Raw genomic sequence first — 16140 nt, 5'->3', positions numbered from 1 at the left:
TAATTCTAATTGTGTTTACAATAGAATCAGTCAAAAGCAGAGTCCTCTGAATGGGAATCGAATGTAGAATGACGAGGACATTATAAAGGTCTCACGAAGTTGTATTTTTAAAAGGCATATATGTGCCTCCTTGGTGGTCCAGGGGTTAAGAATACGCCTTGCAATGCAAGGGACACTGATTTGATCCCTGATCGAGGAAGATCCCACATGCCAGGGAGCAGCTAACCCCTTGAGCTATGGCTGCTGGGCACACACTCTCAAACACACGAGCCACAGGTACTGAAGCCCACCCACCGGAGCCTGAGCTCTGCCACAAGAGAAGCCAGCGGTGAGAGGCGCGCACACTGCAACAGGGTAGCCCCTGCCCGCGACAACCAGAGGAAGCCTGCACGCTGCAGCAAAGCCCACCACAGCCAGAAATAAAGTGGATAATTTTTTTAAACTAAAAGGCATATATGCATACACACATGCCTATACATCTGTGTGTGTGTGTGTGTGTGTATGCATAAGGCACAGAGAATGTCTGGAAGGATACATGCCAAACTTAAAAGAGTAATTACTTATGGAGAGGGTCTTTTTCTTTTAAAAAAATGATTTTAATGCATTATGTAGTTTTTAATCAATTAATCTAATATAGATTATTGTTTGTTTATTTATAATTTATTATTAATATAGGAAAATGCAAGGCCACTTCCCTGCTCTGTCAGTTTGGAGTAAGACTGCTGTAGATAATAAAGCATAGAAGACTGGCATTTTCAGCTTTGACTATGAGGTATCTAGGAAGTTTGAGAGCGCACAATCAAGTCAGACTCTAATGGCGATTTGAATTCAAGTTCTGTGTCTTTCCAGAGTGCTTTCATAATATAATCTCTTGATTCTTTAAAAACAAAGCTTACTGTCACTCAGGCCAACAGGTAGAAATACTGTCACCTTATTTGAACTTAATTTATTTGGCCTTTGGGCAAGCATCTTATAACTAGTTTCCTCAAGGGGCAACAAAATGACATCGCAGTTCAAAAATGCTTATAAAACTTCTCTCTCTGAAAGCTGATCTGCATGTCACCATTCTCCAAGCACACTGAAAATCCCCTCCGGGGAAACGCTGATAGCATTGTGCGCATAAGCCTTTGCTGCCCGGGAGGGCTTAGGGCTGCTGGCTAAAGTCAGAGCTGTTGGGCTGAATTAAGAGAAGGGATTGTGAGTATTGACTTCAGCCACCTCCAAGGGATGAATGTGATTGGTTTTAACTCCATGTTTCATGGTGTGCTACATAGCTAATTCTGATTAAAAGCAAGCCTGGATTTTCAGAGATAAATGGATATAGACTGTCTCTTTATACTTTCTGAGGGGTATCAGAGAGTCTTACCTACTGGGGTGTCTTGCGTATGTACTCTCCTAAGCAAGCATCAGCCTCCTCTTCCAGGCTATAAACTGTCTAAGCCATATGGAGGGTGGAATTCCATTTGTGACATTCCTGAACACATACCTACGTACTATGAAATACAAAAATGTACGTGGAAGAAAATTCTATATTGATTAACATAGTCCATATTGGACATTCCTTAGAGGTGTAAATTGGTGGTATCTCCTGGGCCTGATTCATAGACATCTTTACTTTACGAGGGTGTCAGAATACAGCTTGTCAGCCCACTTCTTCTCTTACATCCAGCCGAAGGCCCACAGTTAACATCTAAAAGCATAAAGGCAAACACAGGTTCCCAGTCTTTCTGCATTTCTGAGCCAGGGCCATCTCTTTCCGAGCAGTGGAGCTGGCCAGGGGTTCCCCTCTCAGACAAGCACATGAGCACACAGCATTAGAAGAATACGGTTATAACTGAAATTTCTTATGGATCTGTGGAACAGGCACATTTTAGTTTAGTTCTCACCTACCCATCAGAGTGGTCGGATGGATTTTCTTCTGTTTTCTTTCTTTCCTCCCTTCTTCCTTTCCCTCTTTCTTTCTCCTTCCTCCTGCCTCGAATTATTTATTTTATTTTCTTAAACCAGCTTGACTCTGACCAGAAGAGTCAGGCTGGAGAGGAAATCATATTCAGGCTTAGTCATCGCCAAGCCTCACTCCCCAGCCCCTCACCCCAGTGGTGGGAGGTCCCTGAGTTCACAGAGCCCAGGCCCAAGTGCTGGGGAGACCCTTCTGCTCATCAGCTGTCCCTTCCTGCATGCTGGTCAGCACTGACTACTCTTCGGTAGGAATGAGCAGTGAGACAGAGCTCATCGCTTCCGTAGCTCACTCAGTGCCCCAGGGTCTCTGACTCTGTCCAGGCTAGAGCAGAGCTACCCATGGAAGTGTTAATGCCAGTCCCATAAGAAACCTGAAATGTTTCTAGTAGCCACATATAAAACAGGAAAAAGAAACTAGCAAAATACATATTGATAACGTTTTCTTTAACTCAGTATATCCAAAGTATTATCAGTTTTAATATGTAGTCAGTATAAAAGTTACTGAAGTATTATATTATTTTTTGAAATCCAGCGTGGATTTTATACTTATAGATAGCAACATCCGAAGTTAGACGACTTTCTGTTTCTTCCTTGCCGTTGGTATCTTTGAATTATCTCTAGAAATCCATGAGGACTTGAAATTCTAATGGTTGACTATACAGTGGCCTTGCTGAAATCCCCAGCCTGTGGGAGATTCCAGAGCCAGCCATATGCCTGTGTCCCCCGGTGCTCTCCTTTGTGGGGTCCAGGGAGTGGGACCTTGCCCTCCTTGGCCTGGAGTTTGCCCGGAAGGCATCCTGCCCAGCCCGGTCCCGCTGGCTCAGCTCTGCCTCTTCCTTCTCAGTGTACGTGCCTGACGAGTGGGAGGTGGCCCGAGAGAAGATCACCATGAGCCGCGAGCTGGGCCAGGGCTCCTTCGGGATGGTCTACGAAGGCGTGGCCAAGGGCGTGGTCAAGGATGAGCCCGAGACCAGGGTGGCCATTAAGACGGTGAACGAGGCCGCCAGCATGCGCGAGCGGATCGAGTTCCTCAACGAGGCCTCGGTGATGAAGGAGTTCAACTGTCACCACGTGGTAAGAGGGGGCCCCAGGTGTGGGCCGCACACTTGGGATTGCCGTCTCACCCCGGCTTCCAGGGGGCTCCCCGTCACCCCGCTGCTTCGTTAGACGCTGTGCACATGGAGTTTCCAGAGGCGGTGCAGGGCCGCCCCTGAGCCCCGGGGCTGTCGTCCGGGCTCTGCTCCAGCCTGGTGGTCCTGGCGGCGGAGAGCTGTATCGTGGGGGGTCCTCACCCGCTCAGCCCTTCTCTCTGTGTCTTTCCTCACAGGTGCGCTTGCTGGGCGTGGTGTCCCAGGGCCAGCCGACGCTGGTCATCATGGAACTGATGACCCGGGGGGACCTCAAGAGTTATCTCCGGTCTCTGAGGCCAGAAATGGAGGTAAGTTTTGATTTTCATCTGCATCCCATGTCATCTGTTCCCTTTCCTTTAGAACCTTCCCCAGAAGATACTGTGTCTTTAAATTCGTGTACTTTTCTGGCTGCATGCTTGGTTCTCGGTCCTTTATAGCTGCAGTCCCCAACCATTTTGGCACCAGGGACTGCTTTCATGGAAGACAGTTTTTCCACAGACCAGAGCCAGGGGATGATTTGGGGATGATTCAGGCACATGACATTTATTGTGCACTTCGTATGCATGCTGAGTCGCTTCAGTCATGTCCAACTCTTTGCAACCCTATGGACTGTAGCCTGCCAGGCTCCTCTGTCCGTGGGATTCTCCAGGAAGGAATCCTGGAGTGGGTTGCCATTTCCTCCTCCAGGGGATCTTCCTGACTTAAGGATCGAACCCACATGTCCTGCATTGCCCGCCGACTCTTTACCCACTGAGTCACCTTAAGAGAAGCCCTTACTGTGCACTTTATTTATAATTTAATGCCGATGCCGATCTGACAGGAGGTGGGGACTCCTGCTTTATACCAAGCAGTTCCCTGACTACAGAGAGACCTGGATCTTCAGTGAGAGGCCCTTGCCAGTACGCAGATACCCTGTTAACCAACCCCCTGTGGGATTTTGCTGCTACCTCACTCTGTCTACCCACTGCGTCACCTCCTCCAGCACCGTCTCTCCAATTCCCACTGACAGACCTGTCCACCCCGCTGCTTCCCTGTAGCCTTTCCTGCCCCCACTCTGTCTGGGGTACCCATCTCTGCTGCCCCCTCTTGGCCCGTGCTTGTCAGGTCGACCTGCCTTTTCTGCTGGGATGCCTTCCCCCAGGCTGGTGCACAGACTCCCACTCCCTCAGAAGCCCACGCGCCACGTGCGCCTTCTTCCCGCCTGTGGGCAGTCTGAGCCGTTGAGCTGAGGGAGCCCTGTTTCTGAAAATGGGGCTCCCCTCCTGCATCCACATTCCCGGCTTTATCCTCAGTCAGCGTCTTGCTTGAGCTTCTGAATGATCATCGCCTCAGCTGAACCATGATCTCTTCCTAGTCTCGGGAAAAATACCAATTTGTATTACAAGCTTCAGGTTCATCACCGCGGTGTCTCTCCTTCAGCAGCGTGAACCCAGCTTTTAATAATCGGGAGGCATGACTTTTAAGAGAGTAGTTCTAAGAGTAAACTGGGAGATAAATACTTAGAAGGGATATTAGCCACATCTGCCTTCCACTTGACTGCCTCGCTGGGCCTCACTGGGATCCTGACTTTGCTGCCTATTGAGGAAGCATTGGGTCTACTGTACGAGCCTTGGATCCTGCCCTTTCTTTACCCTTTTTGAATGTCTGTAGCCTGTCTCTGAGCTTAATTCTCTGTTTTCTTCATTTAATCAGCAACTGGATCTTCTCCCAAATAGTACCTTAGTTTTTGTTCCAAGCACTTGTTCACACGTGGCTTCCTTTACTCACAGCCGATGGGTGTGGTTCTGCGAGGCCCACGGAGCCCCGTGTGGACCAAGGCCCGAGCAGAGAGGTTTGCGACACGCCCACTCTTTGTTCTGCCTCGCGGGGCGCCCAGCTCCCCTGGCCCTCAGTGCGCTGCCCCAGCCCGCTCTGTAATACCCAGACCAGCACAAAGGACAAAGGCTCCATCAGCTGGCGGCTGGAGGCGTGGCAGCGTGTTTCCCATCAGATTCACGGACGCCACCTCTGAGGAGCCCGAAGCACTCGCTGCCCCGTCCCCAGTCTCAGACCCAGAGTGAAAAGCTCATCGCCCTCGGCCTGGCTCTGCCACTAGCTGTCTGCGTCTCAGGCGGCGGTTTCGGGCTCTGGGCCTTGGTTTCCTTCCCTGTGGATAAGAGGGTTGGTCCTTCTCATATCAAAATTTCGCTTTTAGGTTTGTCAGATTTAAAGTTGTCCTTTCTGACCCATGTCAAGCATAAAGCTACGTGTGCTTGTCCTGTGGTTCTGTTATGTTCTGCACGGCATCCTCTCCCCCAGCACCGAAGGTTCACACGTTTCCCTCGCTGACCGTGGATGCACTTGTTTGCACGTCTTAAGCAGTTCTAAGCAAATTAAAGATTTCTGTTCTCTACAACATCTGAAAGCATGGCAGTATTAGCACTGTGAACCGACAGAAAGTCAGCCCTGTCTTTCAATAATTAAAATCAGGTTCCTTTCTTTGCTTCTGTTTGTTATATTAATCATGAATGGCCACTTCTAATAAAGAAAGAAAGTGAAGTCGCTCAGTCCTGTCTGACTCTTCATGGCCCCATGGACAGTAGCCCGCCAGGCTCCTCTGTCCATGGGATTTTCCAGGCAAGAGTACTGGAGTGGGTTGCCATTTCCTTCTCTGTTTGTCATATTAATCATGAGTGGCCACTTCTAATAAGCACCTAACTTAATACTCCACAACTTCTTGAGCGTAAACTTAACATTTTACCTGCACTTTCCTAGTGTACCAGACCAGGCACATCTAAAGCCCTGGAAAGGCTCATCCATACAAGGCCCCTTTCTAAAGGAAAGGGGTGTTCTGGCTTACCCTTCGGGCCATCTCATCACTTCCCCAGGCAGCTCAGTGATGAGGATTTTAAACCACAGACATTCCTGATAGTAGCTTCAGAATTCAAGTGTAGGGACCCAACCCATAAGTATTTGGAAAGTTGTTACCCTGCTTCTAGAAGCCAGCTTTGGGGCAGAAACTGCCCCCTCAGCGGGTAAAGCCAGCAACCCCTAGGCATGGTCCCTGGTCATCCTCCTAGCAGTGACACCGCCTTGACCCCAGGCATGTGAAGGAGCCCAGGCAGGAGCCAGTGCACACTCTTCTCGTGGCCCAGGGTTTGAGCTGGCAAGAGCACACACAAGGCCTGTCAAAGCAGGACGGCTTTACATGTCGCGAGAGATGCTCTGTAGTCAGGGAAACCGAGGTAAAGTGTCGAACTCAACGCAAGCAAGAGATGGTTAGCACAGAAACCTTCTTTTGGGATAAAGAAACTTGGCCACACATTTTATATGATGTTTTTCTAAGTAGACTTTATTATTTGGGGGTATTTCTTTTCAGTGCCGAAGTCGGTATGTTGCCCTTCTCTGCAGAGAAAATGTTTATCCATGTTACTTGTTGGACATCGGTCCCCTCCAGAGTAGGTGTCCGCTGAACTTAAATGAACTGTCAAGGGCTTGCTTTCCACATCATGCACAGAAAATGATAATCCAAGGAATGCCACTCTGTAAGGGGAACAAATTAATCTTGATGTCTTTGTACTTTAGAAGAAAGTGGAAGGGAAAGAGAAGGAGTAAATAATTTATAACAAAGCTTTCGTGGGAAATAACGTATCCGGTGTCCATTCAGGACCGTTTGCTTATTTCCACACAGCCTTTGTAATGTCCCCTCCCTCCTTTTCCCTATATGGACTTGAATTGTAGACATAAAAGGAAGACTTAGACTAGTTGTAATTTGAGTATCCAGAATTCTTAATATCAAAAATTCCTGGCTTTACTTTAAATGCTGTTAGTACCACCGCAACACCAAAGGTGCTGGTCCGAGTTGTGCTAATAGGCGCTCCTCTCTGCAGCTCTGCGCTGGGTCAAAGGGCAGTGCCACGGCCTCCTTCTGAGCCACTCCTGGTTTCCTCGAAGAATGACGTGGAGTGCTCAGGTTGAACAAAAGAGGATCAACAAACCCTGAAAGAGCGTGGGGTGGGAAGAATTCCTAAATTCTGATGTGTATCTTTTTTTTTAATTCTCCAACAGAATAATCCAGTCCTAGCACCTCCCAGCCTAAGCAAAATGATCCAGATGGCTGGCGAGATTGCAGATGGCATGGCATACCTCAACGCCAATAAGTTTGTCCACAGAGACCTCGCTGCCCGGAACTGCATGGTGGCCGAAGATTTCACAGTCAAAATCGGAGGTGCGTTCTTAGCTTTTCCGATCTGCGCTAAAGTCGCACATGTCTTAGGGACCCCGTGGGCATTAGCCTGCCCGGGGAGAGGTCTTCCCGCACATCCTGTGACTGCAGAGGCTTGCTCCTGGGAGTCATGTGATTGTGTCTCATTGGTAGTCAACCAGCCAGGCTGGCTCCAGTCTCGATGGCACATGGCTGCAGTGGTCCAGGCAGTGGGCCTGGAGGCTTCTCTGTCCATGGGATTCTCCAGGCAAGAATACTGGAGTGGGTCGCCACGCCCTTCTCCAGGGGATCCTCCTGGTCCAGGGATCAAACCCGCATCTCCTATGTCTCCTGCATTGGCAGGAGGTTCTTCCAGCCCCACCGGGGATCTTTGTCATAACTCTGACTTGGTATCTAACCAGCCTGCTCCTTAGAACCCTTGTTGTCACTGCCCACCATAACAGCAAAAATGTGGAGTGGATTACATTTCTGGTCACTGGTTAGGAGTTTATTTCAGCTTTTAGGCTTGGTTTTAACTGTGGTGTTTGAATCTGCTTGATCAACACACATGTAACGTCAGGGCTGCTTAGGAACCACCTGCTCTTCCCACTATGAGATGACGATGGTTCAGAAAAATGCTAAATATTTCTTCTGAGAAATCACAGGAAGACCCTACGTTCAAAAGCTATTCAAAATTAGCCTCTCTGCCCAGCCCATGTTCTGGAAGTGCTCACCTTCCTTTAGCAGAGCTGTGGGTTTTTTTATTCACACTGATTTTGAATGAATATTTTGGCCCTTTGATAAACAGTGAGTAGCCCCTCTAGAATGGTTTCCTAAGTAGGATGTCTTTATCTTTCATTTGTAAGGAGCTTGAGGTGAAGGATGGAGCTGTATCACAGAGCAAATATACTTGGCCATCAGTTACTCCATGTGTCCCTAGATTTGGCCCTTTGATGCCCCCGACAGTCTGAGAGGCTGTCCTGCCCCGGGGCTCGACCCTCTGGCCACTGCCAGGGCTTCCTCTGTGCGCCCCCTCCCTTTTCAGCAGTGACTCAGACTGTTCCCACATGGATGCTCACCAGCTCCTCTTCCCCAGCCGCAGAGCCGGGCAGCCGCTAACTAAAGAACCTGGTTCTGCCACCAGCAGCCTCGAGGCTTGAGGCAGGTGTCCTGAGCTCTGTGAGCCTCAGTGTCTTGACCTCGGACGGGGGCATGATCGTAAGAGAGCCGTGAGATGCTTGGAGGGACTGGGTGCAGGACGGCCCAAGGTGCCTCAGTGCCTGGCACGGGCACGTCCTAACTCCCTGCTGCTCCCTCATGGTCCTGCCTGCCCCACAGAGCCACTGAGAATGCCCCCAAGGGCTGTTCTTGTGCCACTGGCCGCTGAGAGTCCAAATTAGCAAGGCCTCAGTTTGCTGTTTAACCAGGTGGCATGTCTATAAGTGACATTTTCTCTGTACTTGTGTTTTTCTTCCTAAAATTTGAACTTTTTCTTTTGAGTTAAGGAAGAAATAGTCTGTGCTCTTTTTCTGGGATTTTTTTTTTTTTTCTTTTTGTACAAGTAAAAGCAAATCCTCTAATTTGCATGTCACTGGATTAATTTGGAGATAAGACTTCAGCTCTTCATTTTCATTCTTCACAAGGGTTCGGAAATGTTTTTCTAATACCCAGTGTCTGATGGATTACAAATACAGCAAGCAATTTTACCACAGGCAGTTCAATGGCCCTTAGCATAGGACAAGGAAATTATGTTGGTTAGCATCCAAGGAACTTTGTTCTCTGTGTTTGCTTTGTAGCCTTACCTCTTTGTGGCAGAGTTAGAGGCATAAATGAACATTTTAAAAAGGAGAGTGGCCCTTTCTCCTGAGAAGGAGACGGAAGACGCCCTGTAAGGAGAGGTTACATGATTGAGTGGAAAATCAAACTCTGACAAAGAAGCAATAATTTAGGATTATAAAGCAAGCCTGCCATCAAACATAATTATGTGACTTCTTCTAGAGTCATGGAAAATGGAAGACATTTTCAAAAATGAGTGGGAGTATTATGTTGAAAAACATTATTGAGTAATAGCTTCAGGGCCTAGTAAATAGCATCTCTTAGGCAGCTTGCTGTGGACTTTTTTCGCCGTGAATTGGTACTCTCAATATTTTCCCCCTTATTAGATGGTGAAACTACTTTCATTTCCTCTGATAATGAGGCAGTGCTACCAAGTAAATAAAAGTCAACATGCTCCTGGCTATTTGATCATGTTTTTAAACCACAGATAAATGACCTTTGCTCTACACAGTATGTATTTTCCTGATAAACTATGGGTCTTGATAATTTGTAAGATGCTTCTCATTTTAAATGCAATGAGGAAGCTAACTTTTTAACAGAACTACGATATAAATATATTTACAGGCAGAGATATCTGGGCGTTTGCTTGTCATGTGACTCACTGACCCTCATCAGATGGCAGCACGGACACCTACACGAGCGTTCCCTTGGCTCGGCCATGGGCACAGCCCCTCTCTGAGCTGTCATCGTTCTCTCCGCTTCTGCCCTGCAGTGCTCACCCAGGGTAACCTCACACCCTCTCTCCTCCTCACAGATTTTGGGATGACGAGAGACATCTATGAGACGGACTATTACCGGAAGGGGGGGAAGGGGCTGCTGCCCGTCCGCTGGATGTCCCCCGAGTCCCTCAAGGATGGAGTCTTCACCACTCACTCTGACGTCTGGTATGAGTCCTGTCCTGTCCCCCCCCCCCCGCCGTTTTCTCTCCCCTGTTGCTCGTGTCCAGCTTTGGCTGAGTGTGATGCGGGCCACCCCCTCGTCGTGGACACATTCCTGTTGTCAGTGGACACTTGTGGGACCTAAAGACTTTGCAGGATCAATATTTCTTTCAGTGCTGAGCTGCTCACCAGGTTGTTAGGAGACCCAGAGACACAACCCCAGAGGCTGGGATGTGGGGACAAGCCAGAAAACATCACCTTTTTCTGCTTCATCCCCTGCCTGCCTTCTCTCATTTTCTGTCACAATAAATAGATACCATGGGGTCAGGGCCGGGGGTCGGGTGGGGGGGTTGCTTCACCTAATTAAACCTTCAGATTACAAGCATTGCTTATTTTAGAGCCAAAGCTTGAGTCTTGATGTGTTTTCCTGCTGGTCCCATCTGCTCTGTGTCCTCTTCCAGGGGGTCATCGTTGTTGACCCAGGGATGGTGTGGAAAGCAAAATGCCCCCTCGGTCATGGTCGTATCTCAGGGTAGAGAGCGTCAGTTGAGGATGCAGAAGCCTCTCACTCGCAGTGTTTGTTGCAGCTCCTCAGCAGCCTTGCGGAGAGGTGGTCAGGTTCTGAAATACGACTGAGGTTCTTGGCAGGCGAAGGCCCTGGCACATCTGCCTTCAAGGACGTCAGCTAGTTCCCTGGCTGTCCTCTGGGGAGATCCCATCACTGATGTGTTACAGAAATGGTAGTTGTTTACTCCAGCCATCAGGATGACCACATAGAGGAGCTATTTAAACAGTGACAGACGTCATTTTTTTTTTTAACCTCTTGACCCTTCACAGTTCAAGGGCCTTGGATCCTGTTTAGAAGACAGGTGCAAATTGGAAATAGCATTTGAATATGACCCAGCAAAGCATGATTACTTCTTGAGCTCAAGTATGAGATCTGTTTTGCAATCAGTCTGTTCAAGATGCTTCTCTCTTCATGGTCAAATCAAAGTGCTCAATGCCATTTTTAGATACAGAGATGACGGAGAGGGGCAGGCCTGGGTCCACACTTCCTCTGTTTATTCTGGGATCCCTGCTTCCAACAACTTTGAGGTCAGCTTACAGGGCAATAAAATAGAAAACCACAGGAGCCAAGAAAAACAGGGGCAGGGCAGAAAGATAAAACTAGAGTTGTTGATATCTCATAGGCTAAGTTTACCAAATTCTGGTTAGTAGTGATTGTGACAAGCTGCAGCAAAGCGTGTTCTGCCATTTTTCTCCCATTTGATGACATTTGACATTATGAACCAGGAGGAAAAATACATATATACAAAAAAGAGTAGGGATTTCATCTTCATTCCATTCACTGTTCAGGCTTTGATAGTGCTTTAGCTTTTTTTTTTTTTTTAATAGTCCTTGAGGATAACACTGGTAAGGTGGGTAGGCCAGGATGATGGAGAATTTAGAGGGCTTCTCAGCAGCCCAGAATCTAAGATGCTCCCCAAGGAATGAAAGTCATTTCTGAGTGTATTCAGTGGCACAGAGCAGTCTCCCCTGAATAGTTAGAGTCAGCCCTGCATAGACCTTGAAGGAGATACATCAGAATTTTAGGATAAGAAGGTGTTCTGAGGTCAGGACTGGTCCCCGAGCCCCATCTACAGTGTCGTTGACAGCTGGTCATTGAGCTTCTGCTCACATATTTCCCTGGTACTGCTAATTCGTCTCCCCCAAGACAGACTGCCCCGATCCTTAAGACATCCTTGGGTGGGCAGGTCTTACTCATGCTGTGCTTAAGTTGGCCTCTTGTTGATACTCCATTGGCCCTTCTCTCTGCAAAACAGTTCACAACCTGCTCTGGTTTTGGTAAGACAGGCCTTGGAGTTGCAAGGAAATGGTCTCTTGTCTGTGCTTGAAACATCTCTGTGCTTCCCTGCTATCCTCGGAGACATTATCCCCAGGCCTTTGGGCGCTGTGTTGTTCCTCCTATAGCTCCCTTGTAGCACTGTGTCTCAAAGGAGTGGCTCCTTTGAGTGAGAAGACACAGGTGTGCCTTCTAGGCATGGAGGAAACCCAGCATAGGACTTGGGAGGCGGAACCCCCGGCTTGAAGGCGTGTTTCCTTCCTGAGCAACTGCACGGCCCTACGGCAGTCTTCATTTCCTGACTTGCTGAGAAGCTTTCCAAATGGCCACAAGCATCCAGAGTTTTCTGCCCCCCTCCTGGAGTCACTGGTTCTTCAGTGGCAAATCCACATCAGCAGGGAATGTGTAGGGTTCCATCTGCTGGTGGGTGGGACCTTGACAGTTCCTGTCCTGGTGTGAGGAGTGCTGACCTTAACCTGCGCTGGAACTGATGTGAGACTCACACCAGGTTGTCCCTTCCTTGGGGAAGACACCCCAGTGCTCATAATTAGGAAAGACTTCACACAAGTGCGTTTGCCTAATGTTTAAGGATTAAGTGCACAAAATTCAAGGCTTGGTTTCATATGAGGCACTGATGTCAAGTCACACTGTAAATGACCTGCGCCTAAAAACCTGCAGGCATCGCATATTTCTTAGTGTCTCTGGCTGTGTGGCCTTGGCCAAATCATGGAGCGTCTGTGGACTTTGGCTGCTGGTCTGTGAGGTAAGATCTATCTGGGGATGTCTGAGGAACCAGGATGGATCTTTAAATGGCCCCTGTGACAGCTGGTGGCGACAGAGAGGCGCATTGGTGGTGCAGAGAGAGATGTTAGCCTCCGTAGCCTGGGGCAGACTGAACTCGGCTAGTGCTGCCCTATGCATGGCACCCGGACTCCAGCGCTGCGTGGCCCTCACTGACTGGTGATACTGACATCAGTCCAGAGTCGCTCCGGGGAAGGCCGTGGGGAGAGCCGACTGGGCCACCTGCTGTGTTCCTCCGTGGCTGTGAGCTGGCACAGCCCAGGCACAGCACTCAGTGCATGCAAGAACAGGGTGCTGGAGACACGGTCCTGGTCCCTGGTGAACGGTCTTGTGGAGAACAGGAAGTGACCCTAATGGGCTGAGATCACAGACCCCCTTCCCAGAAGAGCTGGGGTTGTGGGGCACCCTGAAGTATGGACTGTCCCCTGTGGAGCAGTGAGGAAGTGGGGTCTTGGCAGAGGGGATCGTGGTGGGAAGCGCTGAGTGCATGTGGGGGATGGTGGGACTTCCTCAGGGGAGTCAGCTGAAAGGACAGCAAGTGAGGCCTTGGCTGCTGTGTGAGGGGTTCAGGACTAGTTCTTCAGGCGCTATAAGGACTTCCAAGGGTGCTGGACAGGAGAGGGACCTAGAGCCATGTTTAAAGAAGTTCGTCATACCTAGAGTGTAAAGCTCCACAAAGTACGATGTCGGCGCCAAGAAGGAGGTGTCCCGCAGGCCGGGCGAGGGGGCCGTCTGCACTGAGGATGTGCTGGGGGGCTGGAAGGAGGGGACCAGACCTTTGGGCAAGTCTGAGCCTGTGTGGACAAGCCGTGGTGGTCCTCTGAGGGGGTACAGGAAGGAAGGGCTCAGGGTGCTGTCAGATGGGAAGGAGCAGCAGCAGTGAGGTGAGAAGAGCAGGGTGACGAGACCGAGGTGAGACCTGTCCAGGTAGTGAACCCGGAGTGACCCGGAGCTTGGAGGGGGTCAGCAGGCACTGAGGGCTCAGGGTGGCGCCACCCAGCGGGCGCTGGCAGCCGTTGGCGCCGCCGAGGAGCGTGCGGGGCAGCAGGAGACGTGGGCCTGGGGAGCTGCATCTTCAGGTGATTCTTCAGTCCAGGCTTGCGGTCAGTCGGGTGCCGCAGCCTCCAAGGCGGTGACCTAGGGGACCAGGCTAGTTCCGTCTGTGAGATCCCTCAGCCCACTGACGGGGAGCCCACTGCCCTCAGCCGGGCCTGTGAACGTTGTGCTCGGGCCTTTGGCTTTGCTAGATGACTCATTCAATGTCAAGACTATTTCTTGGTCACTGAGGTTCAGAAGGACTTTGGGTAGCTTGATCCGAGGACTAAAACTCTGAATGTCTGACGTCTGCTCTCGGCATCAGTTTGAACAAAACCCCTCTGTTCATGGAAAGTAGCTGAAGGGGCTAGTGAAGCATTCTGATGCAAAGTCCGTGGCCCTCCTGGCTCTGCTCGGCCAGGTCCCTGGAGCTCTGGGCGGGAAGGGACGCCCCGAATTTTCAGTGCGACTTTGCCCACACCCCTGGTCTGTGAAGGTCCAGTTGGAAGCCCCTCAGGCTTGCTCTTCACTGCCAAGTGGCCATCTTTAATCTGCGGAAATGATCCGAAGGGAAAGGCAAAGAGACCGTGGAGAATCCGTGCAAGACAGCCATGTGTGCTGGGAAGACACTTGTGTTTTGCAGTATAGAGCACTGCCCTTTGGAACACCCTCGGTCTGAAGTTCCTGTGTATGTGTATGTGTATATTAGTGTGTTTTCCAGTATTTGTCAGTCACTCAGTTGTGTCTGATTCTCTGTGACCCCATGGACTGCAGCTCGCCAAGCTCCTCTGTTCCTGGGGTTTCCCAGGCAAAAATACTGCAGCGGGTTGCCATTTCCTTCTCCAAGTGGTACGATCTTCTAAATCGACCGGGAGAGGCACATTCAAGGCAGATGGCACCTGAACCTGCTGCCCTTGCTGACTTGGTTCCTTGACTACCCCCTTCCCCCTTGGCTACACTCTGGGCTGAAGGATCCTTCCTGGGATGGGAGCCCTGCCCCAGCCAGTTCTGCCCACCGCTGTCCCCACCTATGAGGCTGGACCCCCCTCTCCCCAGGCCCTCCTGGACCTGTAAGATCCCCATTGAGCTTTTCAACGCCCCAAGGCCAAGGCTTCCATCCCAGACCAGTGAGGTCAGTCAGGGGCCTGGGCATTGGTATGTGTTAAGAACTCACCAGGGGCGCCCGACTCACAGCCTGCATTGAGACCCACATAGGCAGAAGTTTTCAGAACGGGAAGTTTGTTGAACTGCTTGCTCATCCCAGACAGCATTTGAGGCCACTAAGATACTATCCCAGCCGGGCCTGGGGACCGGCATTTGATTATCAGTGGAATAAAGCACATTTGGGAGACGTGGCCCTGCAGGGCCCTGAACTCCGTTTACCCGGGGCTCCCATCAGAGGTCAGGAGCTCTCGGGCCCTGAACACGCCATCCTCTCAGCTGGCAGAGTCGTGCCCCTAGGGCTACCGCACATGAGGCGCTGTTCCACTTAGCCTGCGCCTGGCTCGTGCCTGACGTTCGCTCCGTTGCCGGAAGGGAGAGGGCTCCCGGCCCCATCCTCCCTTTCCGAGCACCTCACGTTTCTTCTCTCCTGGCAGGTCCTTTGGGGTCGTCCTCTGGGAGATCGCCACGCTGGCCGAGCAGCCGTACCAGGGCCTGTCCAATGAGCAGGTCCTTCGCTTCGTCATGGAGGGCGGCCTTCTGGACAAGCCGGACAACTGTCCCGACATGCTGTACGTATGTGCCGAGTCCCTGCGGCTCGGCGGTGCCGGACTGGCCAGAGCACTTGAGACGAGGGTTTATCTTAACTGAAGAACCTGGGCATTTGGGCTGGTGCCTTTATCCCACCCTATCTTCCTTAATCCTGGGAAGATTTTTGCAATGCAGTTTGCATTGCAGTTTCTCAGGCCAAACATTTTTGTAAAATACTTGAGCACAGCAATCCCTGCCAGTCTTCTCCAGGCAGAGTTGTTTTTAAAAAAAAAAAATGCAGCAACCTGACATTGCTTCCTCTGAAGCCACAGTCCAGGCTGCTCCCCAGCCATTGGCAGGGCTCCTCCAGGCTTCCGGGTGTGACCTGAGACCTAACCCTGCTTCCTCTGAAGCCACAGTCCAGGCTGCTCCCTGGCCACTGGCAGGGCTCCTCCAGGCTCCGGGCGTGACCTGAGACCTGCTCCAGGCAGCTCCAGGACGCTGCCACCACCTGCATCCCCCTCAGTTTCTTCCCTGTTAGGTGTTTACAAAGGTTGTAAACAGAGTGAGGGGTGGGCTCCTGGTAACCTCCTCCTGGCCATGCAGACTGAGAGGCAGTTCTGGGGGCTTCCTGGCACACGGCTTTCTGTCCTGAGGTTCGTCAGGAATGGGAAACAGTCCACCAGCCTCGTGGGCCTCCCTGCTCAGCCTTCTTGGGGCAAGCCCCTCTGTCTGTGGCGGTCAGCGCTGCCGAAGGTGTGAGGCCATGCCGGTGTGCTGCGG

The 16140-nt window shown here is 50.6% G+C and overlaps 1 protein-coding gene across 1 annotated transcript in view; it reads left to right on the top strand.

The window, feature by feature from the left end:
• The window catches only part of IGF1R (insulin like growth factor 1 receptor), a 301873-nt gene that overhangs the window by 271680 nt on the left and 14053 nt on the right, over nt 1–16140 (top strand). The window contains exons 16-20 of the mRNA XM_040257012.1: nt 2804–3033; nt 3287–3397; nt 7137–7296; nt 9863–9992; nt 15264–15398. Of these exons, the coding sequence (XP_040112946.1) occupies nt 2804–3033; nt 3287–3397; nt 7137–7296; nt 9863–9992; nt 15264–15398 (766 nt within the window). The remainder of the gene's footprint in view (nt 1–2803; nt 3034–3286; nt 3398–7136; nt 7297–9862; nt 9993–15263; nt 15399–16140) is intronic.

This window comes from Oryx dammah, unplaced genomic scaffold, assembly GCF_014754425.2.
Source record: "Oryx dammah isolate SB20612 unplaced genomic scaffold, SCBI_Odam_1.1 HiC_scaffold_16, whole genome shotgun sequence".
NCBI lineage: Eukaryota > Metazoa > Chordata > Mammalia > Artiodactyla > Bovidae > Oryx > Oryx dammah.
This window is presented reverse-complemented; position numbering and strand designations above follow the sequence as displayed.